The sequence below is a fragment of the Sus scrofa genome, chromosome 16 (genome assembly GCF_000003025.6).
Source record: "Sus scrofa isolate TJ Tabasco breed Duroc chromosome 16, Sscrofa11.1, whole genome shotgun sequence".
NCBI classification, from domain to species: domain Eukaryota; kingdom Metazoa; phylum Chordata; class Mammalia; order Artiodactyla; family Suidae; genus Sus; species Sus scrofa.
The window spans coordinates 22,234,858-22,251,785 of NC_010458.4; the positions used below are offsets into that span (position 1 = coordinate 22,234,858).

Sequence of the window (16,928 nt, forward strand, 5' to 3'; positions counted from 1 at the left end):
CTTTTTTTTTTCCCCCCTTTGGCTTTATTTTTTTTTCTTTTGTTTCTTTTTTTAAAATTGAAGTATAGTTGATTTTTACAATGTTGTATTAGTTTCAGGTATACAGTAAAGTGATTCATTTATGCATGTATGTATGTATTCTTTTTCAGATTTCTTTTTCCCCTATAAGTTATATAGGATGTTATACTGGATATTATACTATATGTCTGTGTAACACATATGTATGTAATATATATGTATGTGTATACATAAGATATCAGCCATAAAAAAGAATGAATTCTTTCCCGTTGTGGCACAGCAGGTTGAGAACCCAACTAGTATCTATAAGGATACCAGTTCGATCCCTGGCCATGCTCAATGGGTTAAAGATCCAGCATTGCTGCAAACTTTGCCATAGGTCAAGGATGTGGCTCAAGTCTGATATTGCTGTGGCTGTTGTGTAGGCTGGCACACACAATTCGACCCCTAGTCTGGAAACCTCCATATGCAGCAGGTGTGGCCGCTAAAAAAGTAAAAGAATGAATTGTCATTTGTGATGTGGATGGACCTAGAGGGTATTATGCTTAGTGAAATAAGTCAGAGAAAGATAAATACTGTATGATTTCGCTTGTGTGTAGAATCTAAAACACACACACACACACACACACGAACAAACAAACCAAAAAAAAAAAGAAAAAAAAAGAGGAAACAGAGCCAAGCATGCAGAAAACAAACAAGTAGTTGGAAGAGGGGAGAGAGGTAGAGGGATGGGTGAAATAAGTGAAGAAGATTAAAGAAATGCAAACTTACTGTTACCAAATAGGTGAATCACAGGTGTGAAATGTACAGTGTGGGGAACAGGGTCAATAATTATGTAATATCTTTGCATGACAGATGGTAACTAGACTTAGGATGATCATTGTGAAACATATAGAAATATCAAATTATTATGTTGTGCACCAAGACCTAACATAGTGCTTTGGTTAAACAAACTCCTAGAAAAAGAGATGAGATTTTTGGTTATCAGAGGCTGGGGATAGGGGGTGGGGAATTGGATGACTGCAGTCAAAAGGTACAGACTTCCAGTTACAAGCTAAGTAAGTAAGTACTAAGGATATAATGTGCAACATGATAAGTATCATTAACATGTTGTATGTTATATGTGAAAGTTAAGAGAGTGGATCTGAAGAGTTTTCATTACAAGGAAATTTTTTTCTTTTCTTTTGTATCAATATGAGAATGATGGGATGATCACTAAACTTATTGTGGCAATGCAACAACAACAACAACAAAACAAAGTAGCCAGAGTTTTTTGAAGATTCTTAGGGCAGTGAAATTCCAAAGAGCTTACAGGACCAAGATGGCTGATGAGACTATTACATACTCTTGGAGTTCCCGTCATGGTGCAGTGGTTAACGAATCTGACTAGGAACCATGAGGTTGCGAGTTCAATCCCTGGCCTTGCTCAGTGGGTTAAGGATCTGGCGTTGCAGTGAGCTGTGGTGTAGGTCGCAGACGCGGCTCGGATCCCACGTTGCTGTGGCTCTGGCTTAGGCCAGTGGCTACAGCTCTGATTCGACCCCTAGCCTGGGAACCTCTATATGCCACAGAAGCGGCCCTAGAAAAGGCAAAAAGACAAAAAAAAAAAAAAAAAAAAAAAAAAGGGCTATTACATACTCTTCTCATTTAATATTAATGTAGAAGTCAATGTATTCAGACTTTTATTTGCATCCAAAAATTTTTCTTGTATATATTTAAACAAAAAGAATTAAAAACTTCAGAATCTGTTGCTTTCTAATGGTGTTGAATAATGAATTCAGAAATATCTGGCCAATCTTCAATGGCCTAGTTAAAAAAACAAACAAACAAACAGAAATTGAAATGTTTTACAGTAATTGAAAGTATGCCCTCTTGTGGTTTGTTCAGTAATTTCACATAAAAGCATTTTCTCTCATATTTTATGTTAAATTAATTGTGTATCATTGTGTGTTTGAGGCCTACATCTAAATGTTACAGTTCTTTAGGACCTCAGCCTTATTTAGAAAGACATAAAGTGACCATTGTTTGATTTTGTATTTCTCATATCATTGCATAGAAAATAGTCTTGTGATATAAGAATCAGTCTTAAAGTTTATTAGGAATTTGAGGTAGGCTTTCTTTTGCAGTGGAAAAGAAGGTGAGCAGTAAGTTTTTTGTGTGTGGGGAGGTGTACTAGGAATCCAAAGAGCTAATTATACATCATGTAACCACTCTGCAACATCTGTAAGTCAATTTAGCTGTCGTAATCATGTGGGACCTTTGAAAGTAATACAGACTTTCCAATAAAAATATATGTGAAAAATGGGAGTTCCCATTGTTGCTCAGAGGTAACAAACCTGACTAGTATCCATGAGGATGTGGGTTCTAACCCTGGCCTCGCTCAGTGAATTAAGGATATGCAGCACCTGGGTCCAAAAAAAAAGTGAAATAAATTGGTAAGAACAAGGAATAAGACTGTTTGGAGAGATAAAATTTTACTAATTGTTTTATGTCTCAGTGAACTTATACATATTCTATAAACTGCTTTTGAGACATCATAAATTTCAACCAGATTTATTTCTTAGTGACTTCTTTTTCTCTTTATAATAGTACTCAATAATGTAGCTGTGTTCTCCTATTACATATTAGAGATGTTAAGATATTATTGGAATGCACATTATTGGTATCCAGCATGGTTGATGAAGAGAGTTCAAGATTTCAAAAGCAAAATGCGTTCAAAGAGAGCTTTAGAGAACTTTCTTTTATTTTGCGTTTTTCTTATTTAATGGAAATAATTTAGAACTAGAGAGAAGCAGAAGTGTTTTAAAGTAGTGAGAATTTTCACAGTACAGCTGATTGGGAACTGTTTGTTTTTGAGCTAGGCTTTGAAGATCTTTTAGAGGTATCTTTAATGTGAAAAGGAGGCAGCAAAAAGGAATCTGGAGATAGCTTGATAAAGTAGAAGGACTCTGCTAGAGAGGTGCCACTCTAGGGAGTTACTGTTAGCTATTTAAAATAGTAAATAGTACAACATAGATTCATTTGTTTACTTACCTAGTTACTTAGGATGTATATTCCACCTATTTCCCAAAAGAATTTGAGACAGCTTATTCTGGTAAATATTGTATAATCTGAGACCATAAAAATATATTTGTTTTAATCTCCCTCCTCACCCAAAAAAGAAGAAGGAAAGGAAGGAGGGAGGAATTAACATTACCAAAGAAGAAAAATGCTACTTACCTAATAGATATTCTACACATACAAAATGTTGGTTTATTCAAAATAATACTATAATCATGTAAGACAACATAGTGTAAAGAATACTGAACTAGAAATCCAAACATTTGTAATCTCGACTAGGTCAATTACAAGTTGTGAGATTCTGAACATTTATCTTCTCTGAGGAACATTTCCTTTACCTTTTATTGGCTCGTCTCTCTGTCATAGTAATGTAGATGTTTTTCAGTTTTATGTGCTTCAGATATGCATGAGAATGTAAGATTTGGTTAGAAACATCTTAAGTTCAAAAACCCAGCTCTGCTGTGTGCTGTCTGTGTAGCCATAGGCAAAATATTTAGGCCTTTGTTTTTATTTTCGCATTTGTAAAAAATTCTTAATATAAGTTTCACAGGTAATTGTTTAAATATCCTGGAGAAATCTATGCACATATAGTAGCACCTATTAGAAGACTCATTTGATGTTTTTCATTTTAATATATACTTTATATCATTCTTTTTTGATTTGTAAATAATAGTCTCATGGTTTTTTAAATCCAAGCAATATAGATATAAATACTACAAAAATAAGAATTCCCCCAAATTCTAGAATACGTCCCACTCTCTAACCATTGTTAATGGTTTAAGAATATATTTTTATAAGAAATTTTTTTCATGCCTAAATTATTATCGTTTGTATAAAAATGTGCTTTAAGCAAAAATGGGCTTGAACTGTATACATTGACATTATTTTCAGTTAGCAATATATCATGTATATCTCTTCATTAATTTTAATAATCTTTGCCATTGTGGGGGGTTTTTGTTTTGCTTTTTGTTTGTTTTTTGGTGTTGCAGGTGCAAGTTCCTGGACCAGGGATTGAACCTAAGCCACATCAGTGACCTGAGCCACTGCAGTGACAATGCAGAATCCTTAACCCACTGCACCACAAGAGAACTCCCAATTGTTTTTTAAATAATTTTTGCTGCACATCATGAAGGGATTAAAATATAGTCACAGTAAAATTGGTTCCAGTTTCTTTTTTCTTCCAGTTTTATTGAGATATATCATTATGTGTGTTTTGTTGAGATTTATTACTGTAAGTTTAAAGCAAACAGCATGATGGTTTGATTTAGATATATTGTGAAATGACCTCCATAGTAGGTTCAGCTCACATCTGTCTTCTTGTATAGATACAATAAAAAGAAAACAATAAAAAAAAATTTTTTTCCTCTTTGTGATGAGAACTCTCGGGATTTTTTTTTTTTTCTTCTTATGGCATGACCCATAGCATGTGGAAGTTGCCGAGGTAGGGGTCGAATCAGAGCTGCAGCTGCTGGCCTGTGCCACAGCCATGGCAACGCTGGATCCTAGGTACATGTGCAACCTATGCCACAGCTTGCAGCAATGCCGGATCCTTAACCCACTGAGTGAGGCCAGGGATCAATCCGGCATCCTCACAGATAGTAGTCTAGTTCCTAACCTGCTGAGTCACAACTGGAACTACAAGATTTGCTCTCTTAACAACTTTTCTATATATTGCACTGCAGTGTTAGCTATAGTCATTATGTTCTACATTACATCTTACTTACAACTGGAAGTTTGAACTTTTGACCACCTTCCTCCAGTCCTACCACTCCCCCACAACCACCCCCCCACATCCGGTAACCATAACTTTGATGTCTTTTTCTATGAATTGTGTTTTGTGTTTGTGTGTGTGTATGTATTTAGACTCCACATATAAGTGAGATCAGAAGTATTTGTCTTTTCTGTCTGATTTATTTCGTTTAGCACAATGCCTTCAAGATCCATCTATGTTGTTGCAAATGCTTGAGGTTTTAACTCAGTGATTTTTTTTTTCCCTTTCCTCCTCCTAGAAGATATACTTCCTTTACAACATTCCGATGGCCAAACTCAAATATTGAAGGGTAGAGACTATTTCCATCTTGTTAACCATTGCGCCTAGCTAGTGTAGTGTCTGACACAGTAACACAAATATTTTGGATGCATCCATCATGAGGGGCTAAATTAGAAACATAGTATGTTCTTTTGGGTACCATTTATAACTCAAGAGTACCTATATGAGGTTGGATGAACTATTCATCTAACCTAGTACGACATTTTAAAACTATTTTAACTATCAGGTAAAAGGAAAATGCTTTAGTTATGTCCAAAAATAAGATGTGTGGAGAACAATACAAAGTAGAATTTAAAGGAATTTCAGTTATTATTTAAGGCAGGCTGAATGGTTGTTACGGTAAAATTACCAAATTGATATCCTGCACTTAGCCTACATTTTTCTCATTGATATGCTCAGAAATGGAGAAACTAAGAGGTTTGTGCTTGACAAGATTTATTTATTAAAATGTTATTACTATATTACCAGGTTTGAGAAGTTATGAGCTTAACATAAAAAGTCTGAGGCTGTTAACTTATTCATTATACTCTTTTATTAAAAGCTGATTTTCTTCTAAATGAGTTTTGCTTACAGCCCTATACACCAGACCAGGAATAAAGAGTGCTCGAAGTACTATAGAAATGTGAAACAAGTACAAAGTAGATGTGGTTATAAATTGTAAGTTCTGATTTATAAAGCTGGTCGCTTTATTTTTTATTTAAAATGGTATAGTTTACTGAATAGTTTTCATTTAAATTTGATATTTTACTCAAGCTATAAAATAATATTGGAAAAAGAATGAGACATCTGCATTTATGAAAGATTCCTGAGGTAATGTGACAAAAGTTTCCTCATTAAACTGGAATATCAGTTCCTCAATTTTACAAAAGAATTGAATGAGAATACATTTAAAGTGTTTATTACCATTTTTTATTGTGTAGTAGGTACTCAGTAATTGTTAGTTTTTTCTACCAGTTTTTCACTGCAGAGGGGTGAAATTGTTGAGACAAGATTATACCTTTTTTTTTTTTTTTTTTTTTTTGTCTGTAGGCTACAAAGTGGCTTTCCAGGAAAGTTTATCTACCACCAGATTATGAGATTACCTTTTATTTTTAACTTTTACCCAATACCTTTTTATTTGCATTTCAGTCATTTACATGAAGAAATCATAAATTTTGAAATGAAATTAAATGAGTGAAGAACTAGGGTCTTTAAAAAACCTTAGCAAGTGTTTAGAAGTTTCCTTTAGACTCATAATGGGCTGAAATGGGAATTTAACATAATATCTTTTGCTGATTAACCATTATTTTAATTAACCCTCAAGCCATTCTGTAATTATGTTACTCATGATTTAATTTTTAGTGTTCAATTTAGTTCTTAGTATTACAACAGTTAGATTTGTTCTACTTTTTATTGCCATTATTTATTTCAACGACCTTATCATTTAAAGTAATTGTAGATGAGCATGCCTAGGGCTGTTATACATATTTGTAATTCTGGGTTAAAATATATACTGGAATTTCAAATAATAATTTATAATAGGCATTTCAGAAGTAGGGATTACTTGTATTGAAAAGGCGCCTTTCCTCCCCTTTTCCTCTGAAGTGTTTTTCCAGTCAGCAATCACACTTCACTTTCTGAATCATTTACTGTGTGTGAAGTAGTATGTCAGGTAATTTGCGGGCCTTATCTTATTTCATTCTCGGCACCACTACTTTCTTTACTCTTTACTTTTTTTTTATTCCTTACTTTACTTTGGGCTCCTTTCTTTACTCTTCCATTCCTTTAAATCAGCAGCTTTCAAACTGCTTTCATTTGGTGACCCACATTTAGACATGTTATCTAGACTCATAAAATAATGTGCAATGTAGCCTTATATTTCTTTTCCCTCCATCCCTCTCAATACTGATCTTAACCCTCTAAATTTAGTTTACAATCCACTAATCAGTCACCATTCACAGATTATAAATAAAGCACTGCCTTAAGTGACAGTTCTAAAGCACTTGTTATAACCTTTCCCGTTTGGTTATCATTTCATTCTGGACACATTCTTCCCCAGAGTTAATGACTTTCCCTTTCAGTTGCAGCACTTTCATCAAAGACAGTGTACTTTCACAGAGCCAGGGGAACCAAACATTACCCAACCCAGAGTTAGAAATGCTGTATCTAATTAATTAATTAAGAGTGGGTATATTCACCTTTAGAGTTCTATGAATGTTGTTTCTTGATTGACTCTGGTCACCTTGTAGCATAAGGCAGCAGCATTTCTATAGATTACTCATATTCATCAAAATCTATGACCTTAGCTAAAATAAGACCATTTCTACAAGTCTTCTGTTCTTCAGAGTCTTCCATAAAATTGTCATAGTTAAGCAGTAAATGTATTTGTCAGTAATCATCTGCTTAATCCATAGTTGAAGCACCAAACAAGAATTGTTGCTTCGCCTTCCTCCCTTCTTACTCCCAGTTTTGAGTCAAAATCAGAGTGACATAATACCTTTTTATGTCAACTAAGAAAAATATTATGGTTTGATTTATTAATCTTTGAATTCATATATGGTAACTAATTATGTAAATCGTTTTTAGGCTAGATTTGAGTTTATTTTATGTGTTACTCACCTGAGATTTAAGAAAATAGAATAAAGTCAAACAGCCCACAGTAGAATCCCCTAGCATGTTGTTCTTTATGGGTTCCTAACCTCTGAATTAAATAACTAAACACAGTCACTTGTTACTTAATCTGCTTGAATACGTCATTTTATATGTACAACAGTGAATCATATATGAATAACAGGAGATTTTGTGCTGTCCTATACACAATTTGCATTCAAGAATTTTTTTCCTCATTGATTACTAAGCATAAATTGGAACTTTATTATTAACCTAAATTTAGAAAAACTTCATTCACCTTTTATTTTATAATGATTTTTATTTTGTCTATTATAGCTGGATTACAGTGTTCTAACAATTGTCTACTGTACAGCGAGGTGACCCAGTCACACATACATGTATATACATTCTTTTTTCTCACATTATCATGCTCCATTGTAAGTGACTAGATATAGTTTCCAGTGCTATACAGCAGGATCTCATTGCTTATCCATTCCAAAGGCAATAGTTTGCATCTGTTAAACCCAAATTCCCAGTCCCTCCCACTTCCTCCTCCTCACCCTCCCCCTTGGCAACCACAAGTCTGTTCTCCATGTCCATGATTTTCTTTTCTGTGGAAAAGTTCATTTGTGCCATATATTAGATTCCAGATATAGGTGATATCATATGGTATTTGTCTTTCTCTTTGACTTAACTTCACTTAGTATGAGAGTCTCTAGTTCCGTCCGTGTTACTGCAAATGGCATTATTTTGTTGTTTTTTTTATGGCTGAGTAGTATTCCATTGTGTATATATACACCACATCTTTTTTTTTTTTTTTTTTTTTTTGTCTTTTTGCTATTTCTTGGGCCGCTCCTGCGGCATATGGAGGTTCCCAGGCTAGGGGTCCAATTGGAGCTGTAGCCACCGGCCTACACCAGAGCCACAGCAACTCGGGATCCGAGCCTTGTCTGCAACCTACACCACAGCTCACGGCAACGCTGGATCATTAACCCACTGAGCAAGGGCAGGGACCAAACCCGCAACCTCATGGTTCCTAGTCGGATTCGTTAACCACTGCGCCACAACGGGAACTCCATATACCACATCTTCTTAATCCAATCACTGTCGAGGGGACATTTAGGTTGTTTCCATGTCTTGGCTATTGTGAATAGTGCTGCTGTGAACATGTGGGTGCATGTGTCTTTTTCAGGGAAAGTTTTGTCCGGGTATGTGCCCAAGAGTGGGATTGCTGAGTCATATGGTAGTTTTCTAAGGTACCTCCATAGTGGTTGTACCAATTCACCTTCCCACCAACAGTGCAGGAAAGGTCCCCTTTTCTCCACACCTTCTCCAGCATTTGTTATTTGTGGACTTATTAATGATGGCCATTCTGACTGGTGTGAGGTGATAACCTCAGAGTAGTTTTTTTTTTGGGGGGGGTGTTTTGTTTGTCTTTTTTCCTTTTCTAGGGCCTTTCCCTGCGGCATATAGAGGTTCCCAGGCTAGGGGTCAAATCAGAGATGTAGACGCCGGCCTATGCCAGAGCCATGGTAACTCAGGATCCGAACCGCCTCTTTGACCTACACCACAGCTCACAGCAACGCTGGATCCTTAACCCACTGAGCAAGGCCAGGGATCAAACCCTCAACCTTATGGTTCCTAGTCAGATTCATTAACCACTGCGCCACGACGGAAACTCCCTCATAGTAGTTTTGATTTGCATTTCTCTAATAATCAGTGATGTTGAGCATTTTTCATGTGCTTGTTGACAATCTGTATATCTTCTTTGGAGAAATGTCTATTGAGGTCTTTTGCCCATTTTAGAAAAATTTCATTCCGTTTTGGTGACCTCTATCAATTTTTAAATTCTAACCAATTTTTTAAGTGCTTGATGCAACTGCTGAATATACAGTGAATCTTTAAACTTCTTTAGTGATTGATTATTAAATAATCAAATTAATTACTTCAAGTGTAAAGTCAATAGCAAAAGGAAAAATACAGGATAGCCAGTAGTAATCATATCTTTCCAGTACTATTTCCTGTGCCATTTCCCTACAGTGGGCTTCTACTAATAAGTATTATGTCAGTCATTCATCAAAGGAACACTATTTTTTTCCTTGGCCAGCTATTAGAAAAGAATTTACATATGAAGGTCATTAAAGGAAAAAGGGAAAAAGAAATGATTACTGAAAAGACAGGATAGGAAGTTTCTGTTGTGGCTTAGTGGATTAAGAACCTGATGCTCTTTCTCTAAGGTATGATCACTGGCCTTGCTCAGTGGGTTGAGGATCCTGCATTGCCACAAGCTGTGGCATAGGGCTGTAGCTGCAGCTCCAGTTTCACCCCTAGTCTGGGAACTTCCATATGCTGCAGGTGAGGCCATTAAAAAAAAAGAGGGTAGTTGGGAGTTCAAGCTCTAGCACAGTGGGTTAATGATCTGGCTCATTTCTGTGGCTCTCCAGTTCGATCCATGGCCCGGCGCTGTGGGTTAAGGATCCAGCATTGCCATAGCTGTGGCATACGTTGCAGATGTGGCTCAGATAACATCCCTGGCTGGGAATTTCCATATACAGCAGGTGCAGCCAAAAAACAAAAAACAAAAACAAACAAAAAAAACACATGACAGTTATCTCTATCAGGTGCTAGATAGACTGCTAGCCTTCCTGATTGTGGTTCGATGGATGCTTGCTTTATAAGTATTAAACCATACATATATGTTTTGTCAGTATGTCTCATATTTATAATAAAAGTGAAGAAAAAGAAAATTCTTTTTTTAATTACTCAAATGAATTTATCACCTCTGTAGTTGTATAATGATCGTAACAATCTGATTTCACAGGATTTACATCCCACAGCCCAAGCACATCCCCCCACCCTCCAAATTGTCTCCTCCGGAGACCATAAGTTTTTCAATGTCTGTGAGTCAGCATCTGTTCTGCAAAGAAGTTCAGTCTGTCCTTTTTTCAGATTCCACATGTTGGTGAAAGCATGTTGGTGTCTCATTGTATGGCTGACTTCACTTAGCATGATAGTTTCTAGGTCCATCCATGTTGCAAAAAATGCTGGTATTTCATTGTGGAAAAGAAAATTGTTAACTATCTATATATGTCTTCTTGTTTAGAGGAAAAACTTTGCAAAGTTGCATTAAGATGTATGAGTAAGGGAAGTTAGTAGTGTCAGGTCATTACACTGCTTTGACGTTTATAATTTAGAAAACCTGGAGGTTCTCTTAAAAATTCCTGACTAGCATATATAACTCAAAAAAAAAAAAGAAACATTTAAAACTCTTTAGAAATTACAATTCAGTTTTCTGTTTCAGCCCTATGTCTTAGATAATTGATACAGAGCAGATTTCTCTTTGCTGTTTAGATTATAAAGCTATTTAATAAAGACACTTTTGTTAATGTGCACATTACTTACTAAAAAGGCAAGTTGAAGCTAAATTCTGATGCTTTTTATGATGTGGAAAAGAACATAGTGCTTGTCAAAACTGAGTATCCCTATGTAGTAATATAGCCTACAAGGTACACAGACTCTTGAGCCAGCTTGCTTGGGTTCTAAATTCTGGTCCACAGCTTACTTTAAACTTCCTGTAAATTAATTTTCTCATCAATAAAATGCAGAAAATAATAGTACCTACCTTACTTGGTTGTTGTGAGGACTAAATGAGTTATTGTATGCAAAGAACTTTGCAATGTGTAACATATGGTAAATAGTTTATGCATAATGGCTATTGCTATGTAGGTTGAACAAACAAAAGTAGAAAAATTTTAAGCATTTCACCAATACTTTTTGATATATTTCTATAAATAATTTTCTGGTTTTTGTTGCAGTGTTTGGGAAATGGGAAGTAATGACAGCTGGCACCTGAACTAAGTACTTTCATAGACAACACCATTCCAGAATTTCAGGATGAATGGGGATATGCCCCATGTCCCCATCACTACTCTTGCGGGGATTGCTAGTCTCACAGACCGTAAGTTTAGTTAATTTATCTAATTTACATTCTACTCTGTGACATTGATTTTTAAAGTGAGAGAGTAGTTGTTTCATAAATAACAAAATATTTAAAGATTTTAGATTTTGAATGACAAACATTTTCTTTGATTTATTGGCATAAATGTGAAAGTAACAAAATTAAGTTTAGTCAGCTAGTAATAGATAAGACCACAATTTCTGTTTCATCCAAAGGACCCATTAAGAAGTAGTCCTGTATGTTTGTTTAAAGATCTTACATGATAAATGGATAAATGCAAAACTAAGGATCAAAGAAGGTGAAACAAAGCATTAAGAAAAATTAAAGTGAAGAACCATGGGTTTGCATATAGGAACTGTCACAGATCTTTTAAAAAGCGTTTATGGAAACAGTAACTGAAACTGCCCTTCAAAGAAGAATTTTATAGCCCAACTTCATCTGATTTCTTAGTGATGTTTATTTTGGATGTCATGTTTAGTAATCTTTTGGAGTTTGTCATAGATGGCAGGCCTATTTTACTCTCACAGTTAAGTTTAAAGAACATTGTTATTCTCTTGAGATTTACTTAGTGTAGCACAATATTTGAGGGACTCATTCCTTTGGTAAGCAACTCTAATTCTTAGTCCCTGGGTAATAGTGCAGAAAGCTACTCACAGTGTTAGTCCCTGTGCTATCTGAATATATAAAGAGAAAAAAGAGATGTAGAAAGGAAAGGAAGACGGTGAGGACTCTTCTAAGTATAGCAAGCATTATATAAGATACAAGGCTTTATTAAAGAAACTATGAGAAAATAACCTCAAGAAATGTTTTTATTCATGTTCCCCCAAATACGTTTTTCTGTTGTTATTTTCCAGCTGGTTTAAGTGGGGAGAAAATAGATAATAGCATACAGCTTTGTGGTTAGGAAACTAGCAGGGTTAGTTTATAAAATCTGAAATAACAAAAGTAAAGTAGCTGGTAAGCTTGTAAGAAAGCTTTTAAAACAGACATTGGCTTTTGCTTATCACTTTGTTACAGGTAAGGCATAAATTCGTATAGTATGTAGGAGTGCAGAGTCAGATATACCACCAAGAATTCCTTTTTTTTGGTCTTCCCATTGTCTCAGCTGTACCTCATTTAAAAATTTTGTCTGCCCAAACCCTACTTATTAAAGTAATAATTTGTTTCCTGTGTTTTATTAGTAAAAGCCTATTATTATCCATTATGGCTGAGCAACATGATGGTTATTCTGTATACATAATAATTAAGCCAAAAACAAAGACATTTTAGTTAACTTTCTTAACTTTTAGTTTAGACAAATGGACAGATTTCATTTATGTGAAGAGACATCAAATAGCTGAATTTTAAACTACTGTAAAACATTTACATTTGTTTGCTGTTAGAATAGAATGGAGAGAGACTATAACTTAAAGCAAAATTCCCTAAGATGTTTTTCTGCCTTTAGAATCCTATAGATGTTATTCTCCTGCTAAAGTTAGCTGTTTATTTTTGTATTTACTTAAGTTTTTATAAAGCACATTACTTATCTATCTGGTAAAGAGTCAGATATCGTTACTTGGTTAATTTATGTCAGAGTATATTGATTCTGATAAGGTTATAAACACAAGTAATTAATATATTTTCAATTCTTATTAACTTTTAGCTCTACCTTTGGCTATTCATTTACTAAATTAATAAATATTTAAGACACGAGGAGTCAGCACAAATAAAATGGAACTGAAATTTATTCTTAGAGAATAGTATAGGCTATTTTGATCTAAATGACATTTTGGGAGTTTTGCAGAGTTGAGGTTTGTTGGAGAGGCAGAATGTCTTTTAATAATTTGTCACATTGATATAAATATCAACTTATTTTTAATCCTAAGTATATTTCAGTACTAAAGAGATTTCTTGCTGTCACTCAATTTCTAATAATCTGATTTTATTCCACATAGTCCTGAACCAGCTGCCTCTTCCATCCCCTTTACCTGCTACAACTACAAAGAGCCTTCTCTTTAATGCACGAATAGCAGAAGAGGTGAACTGCCTTTTGGCCTGTAGGGATGATAATTTGGTTTCACAGCTTGTCCATAGCCTCAACCAAGTATCAACAGATCACATGTAAGTACAACCTAAAATAAAATGAAAAGTTTTGGTCTTACTAAAAGAATCAGTATTCCTGGCTTATTCAGAGAAATTTAAATATATAGTTTAAGGTAATCAATATCCAAATGAGAATATTGCCTTACTGTGATGAGGTATCAATGAGATACATATAAGCCATAGTTTTTTTTTGGGGGGGGGTTGGTTTTGGTTTATTTGTTTGTTTGCCTTTTCTAGAGCTACACCTGCGACATATGGAGGTTCCCAGGCTAGGGGTCTAATCAGAACTGTAGCTGCCAGCCTATGCCAGAGCCACGGCAGCACAAGATCTGAGCTACGTCTGCGACCTACACCACAGCTCACGGCTATGCCAGATCCTTCACCCACTGAGCAAGGCCAGAGATAGAACCCGCAACTTCATGGTTCCTAGTCAGATTCATTAACCACTGAGCTATGACAGGAACTCCAGCCGTAGTTATTTTGAGACAGTAGTTCTGACCCATGTAGTTCTGTGAAGATCTGTTAAATTCTTGTAATAATCTTGAGATTCATCAAGATGGATCTGTGCAGAGGTCTAAAGTTGCTCATGAAGTCATCTCCCTTTTTCCTGGAGTTGCTAGAGTAATTAGAGTAATTTCCTGGAGTAATTAGAATTCTTAGGCACTAGGGCCTTTACTGCTGGCTTTTTTTGGAGTAGGTTTATATGCTCTTCGTCTGAAGTATAACAAGGACTCAAAGAATAACTCCAAAGGAGGCGGCTTCAAAATTTTTTATTGTACTATCTGAACATACGTGTGTATTTTCTTACAATAGACTTTAAAAATAATATAAAAATAATGTAAACTTAAATTACATAACTTATTACAGAATTTTTACATGACTATACTTTTTAAAATTTACTTTTACTACAAAAGCAGTATATGCTTATAATGCCTCAACACAAAAATATATAAAAAGTTCACAGCCCACTACACAGTGGTACTCATTGTCCTTCTTCTTTTTTTTTTAACTTAAAGATTCATTATTTAGGGAAATGAGAATAAAGAACCATATAATAGATCTCTACATTTAGATGCAACACATACTTTAGGACCATTTTTAAAGTTGATGACTTTATATGAAATTCTAAATGAATGTTCTGATGAAAAAATTGAGAAAATGATTGGTTAAAATCAGAAGGAAGTATAATGTATCATTCTAGAAAATTCAACAATGTCTTAATATTATGTCAATTCTTATACCTGTATATTCTTAATCAAAAGTTTTCACCAGGGAGTTTCCATCGTGGCTCAGCGGAAACAAACTCTACTAGTTCGGGTTGGATCCCTGGCCTCGCTCAGTGGGTTGGGGATCTGGCATTGCTGTGAGCTGTAGTGTAGGTCTTAGACTTGGCTCAGATCCTGCATTGCTGTGGCTGTGGTGTAGGCTGGCAGCTGTAGCTCTGATTCAGCCACTAGCCTGGGAGCTTCCATATGCTGTAGGTGTGGCCCTAAGAAGACCAAAAAAAAAAAAAAAAAAGTTTTCACCACATCTTTAAAGAGATAAGGGAAATAGCACATATACAGGTATAATTTATATTATGGAAAGCTGCTTTAAGATTGCCCTCAAAAATTTATTTAATCTTATCATTGGATACCGTCTTTATAAATCTTTCTTATTAGATTTAATGAGGGGAACAGTGATGTAGAATATAAAATTTTATTTTATTTTATTTTGCTTTGCTTTGCTTTTTGGGACCACACCTGCAACATATGGAGGTTCCCAGGTTAGGGGTCTAATTAGAGCTACAGCTGCCAGCCTACACCACAGCCACAGCAATGCCAGATCCTTAACCCACTGAGTGAGGCCAGGGATCGAACCTGCAACCTCATGGTTCCTAGTTGGATTCATTTCCGCTGTGCCACAACAGGAACTCCCTAGAATGTAGAATGTAGAATCTTAAATACTACCTGTATTTAGTTTTATCATTTACCTTCCATAGTTGTGAACTTAATTTGCTCCTTACTAATTACAACTGTTCTTAACCACTTGCTTGGATGTCTTTGCCTCTGATGGCTTTATTTGAGAAAAGAATAAAGGGAGGGGGGGGATTACATAACCTTTGAGCCTTGTCTTAACCAATGCAGCAATATAATTTTATTCAGAGGACATTCTCAAAAAGGTAGCCTCACTCATATTCAGATGTAAGGGAAAACATATATTCCAAGTCCAAATTAGCAACTTCTGGGTGTAATTATCACCTCCATCCTTCCATTACTTTGAATAATTTAGAGTAGACACTATTTTCTACTTTAATTGAACATTTCTAAATAAACTCATAATTCCATAAAATAATGTTTTGGGTTCTTTTTTTTCTGTTTAAAATAAAATGGGAAAAAAGGTTTTGATATTTTTGATAATTCTATTTCTTCTAGTGTTAGCATTTTCACAAACCCGTGAAATTGTTAGACATGTGTGTAATTTATTTTTATACTGCAAGTATTGTTGATTTTCTGCCTCAGCCTTTTCTGAATTTAACTGGTAAATTGCTATCTAATATAGAATAGAGAATTCTTAATCACTGTTTTAATTTTTTTTATTTATTTTTTCAATGCCAGAGAATTGAAAGATAACCTTGGCAGTGATGATCCAGAAGGCGACATACCAGTCTTGTTGCAGGCCGTCCTGGCAAGGAGTCCTAACGTTTTCAGGGAGAAAAGTATGCAGAACAGATATGTACAAAGTGGTGAGGTTTTAATAATTGAATATATAGTATTTTTTTTTCAGTGGGTCCCACATCAGAACTCGTTTCACATGTAATTAAATTCAGGTGTCTCCTTTAAAACCTAGCCTGTCATCTATGAATCTGTGTTGATGCCTTGAATAAAGCCAAGAACAAAAATGAAACTAAGTGGATGTTAACATTTTTGCAGTTTAATAACTAAATTCCTTGGCAATTAGGCAAAGCCTAATATGTAGTTTGCTAGAGATTTCAGAATGTATTAGTTTAGTCAGTGAAAGGGCTTTAGGAATTTTTTTTTTATCTTAGAATTGATATGAAAGAAGTCTTTTCATTAATTAAATAATGAAAGTATCTGCAGAGCTTTTCAACACAAAGTAAATGTATAAATAATTTTGCCAGGTATTAGTTTTAGTACTGATGGTGATTATATTCATGGTTATATAGAACAC

At 35.0% G+C, this 16,928-nt stretch overlaps 1 protein-coding gene across 5 annotated transcripts in view; it reads left to right on the forward strand.

Annotated features, from left to right (window-relative positions):
• NIPBL (NIPBL, cohesin loading factor) overlaps nucleotides 1-16,928 on the forward strand; it is a 211,919-nt gene that overhangs the window by 82,403 nt on the left and 112,588 nt on the right. For 4 of the 5 annotated variants that reach the window (XM_013984737.2, XM_021076592.1, XM_021076593.1 and 1 more), the window contains 3 exons: nucleotides 11,533-11,675; nucleotides 13,610-13,775; nucleotides 16,355-16,482. In XM_013984737.2, coding sequence (XP_013840191.2) covers nucleotides 11,612-11,675; nucleotides 13,610-13,775; nucleotides 16,355-16,482 — 358 coding nt within the window. In that variant the 5' untranslated portion in view covers nucleotides 11,533-11,611. The remainder of the gene's footprint in view (nucleotides 1-11,532; nucleotides 11,676-13,609; nucleotides 13,776-16,354; nucleotides 16,483-16,928) is intronic. The other variant, XM_021076591.1, reaches the window with a different exon arrangement.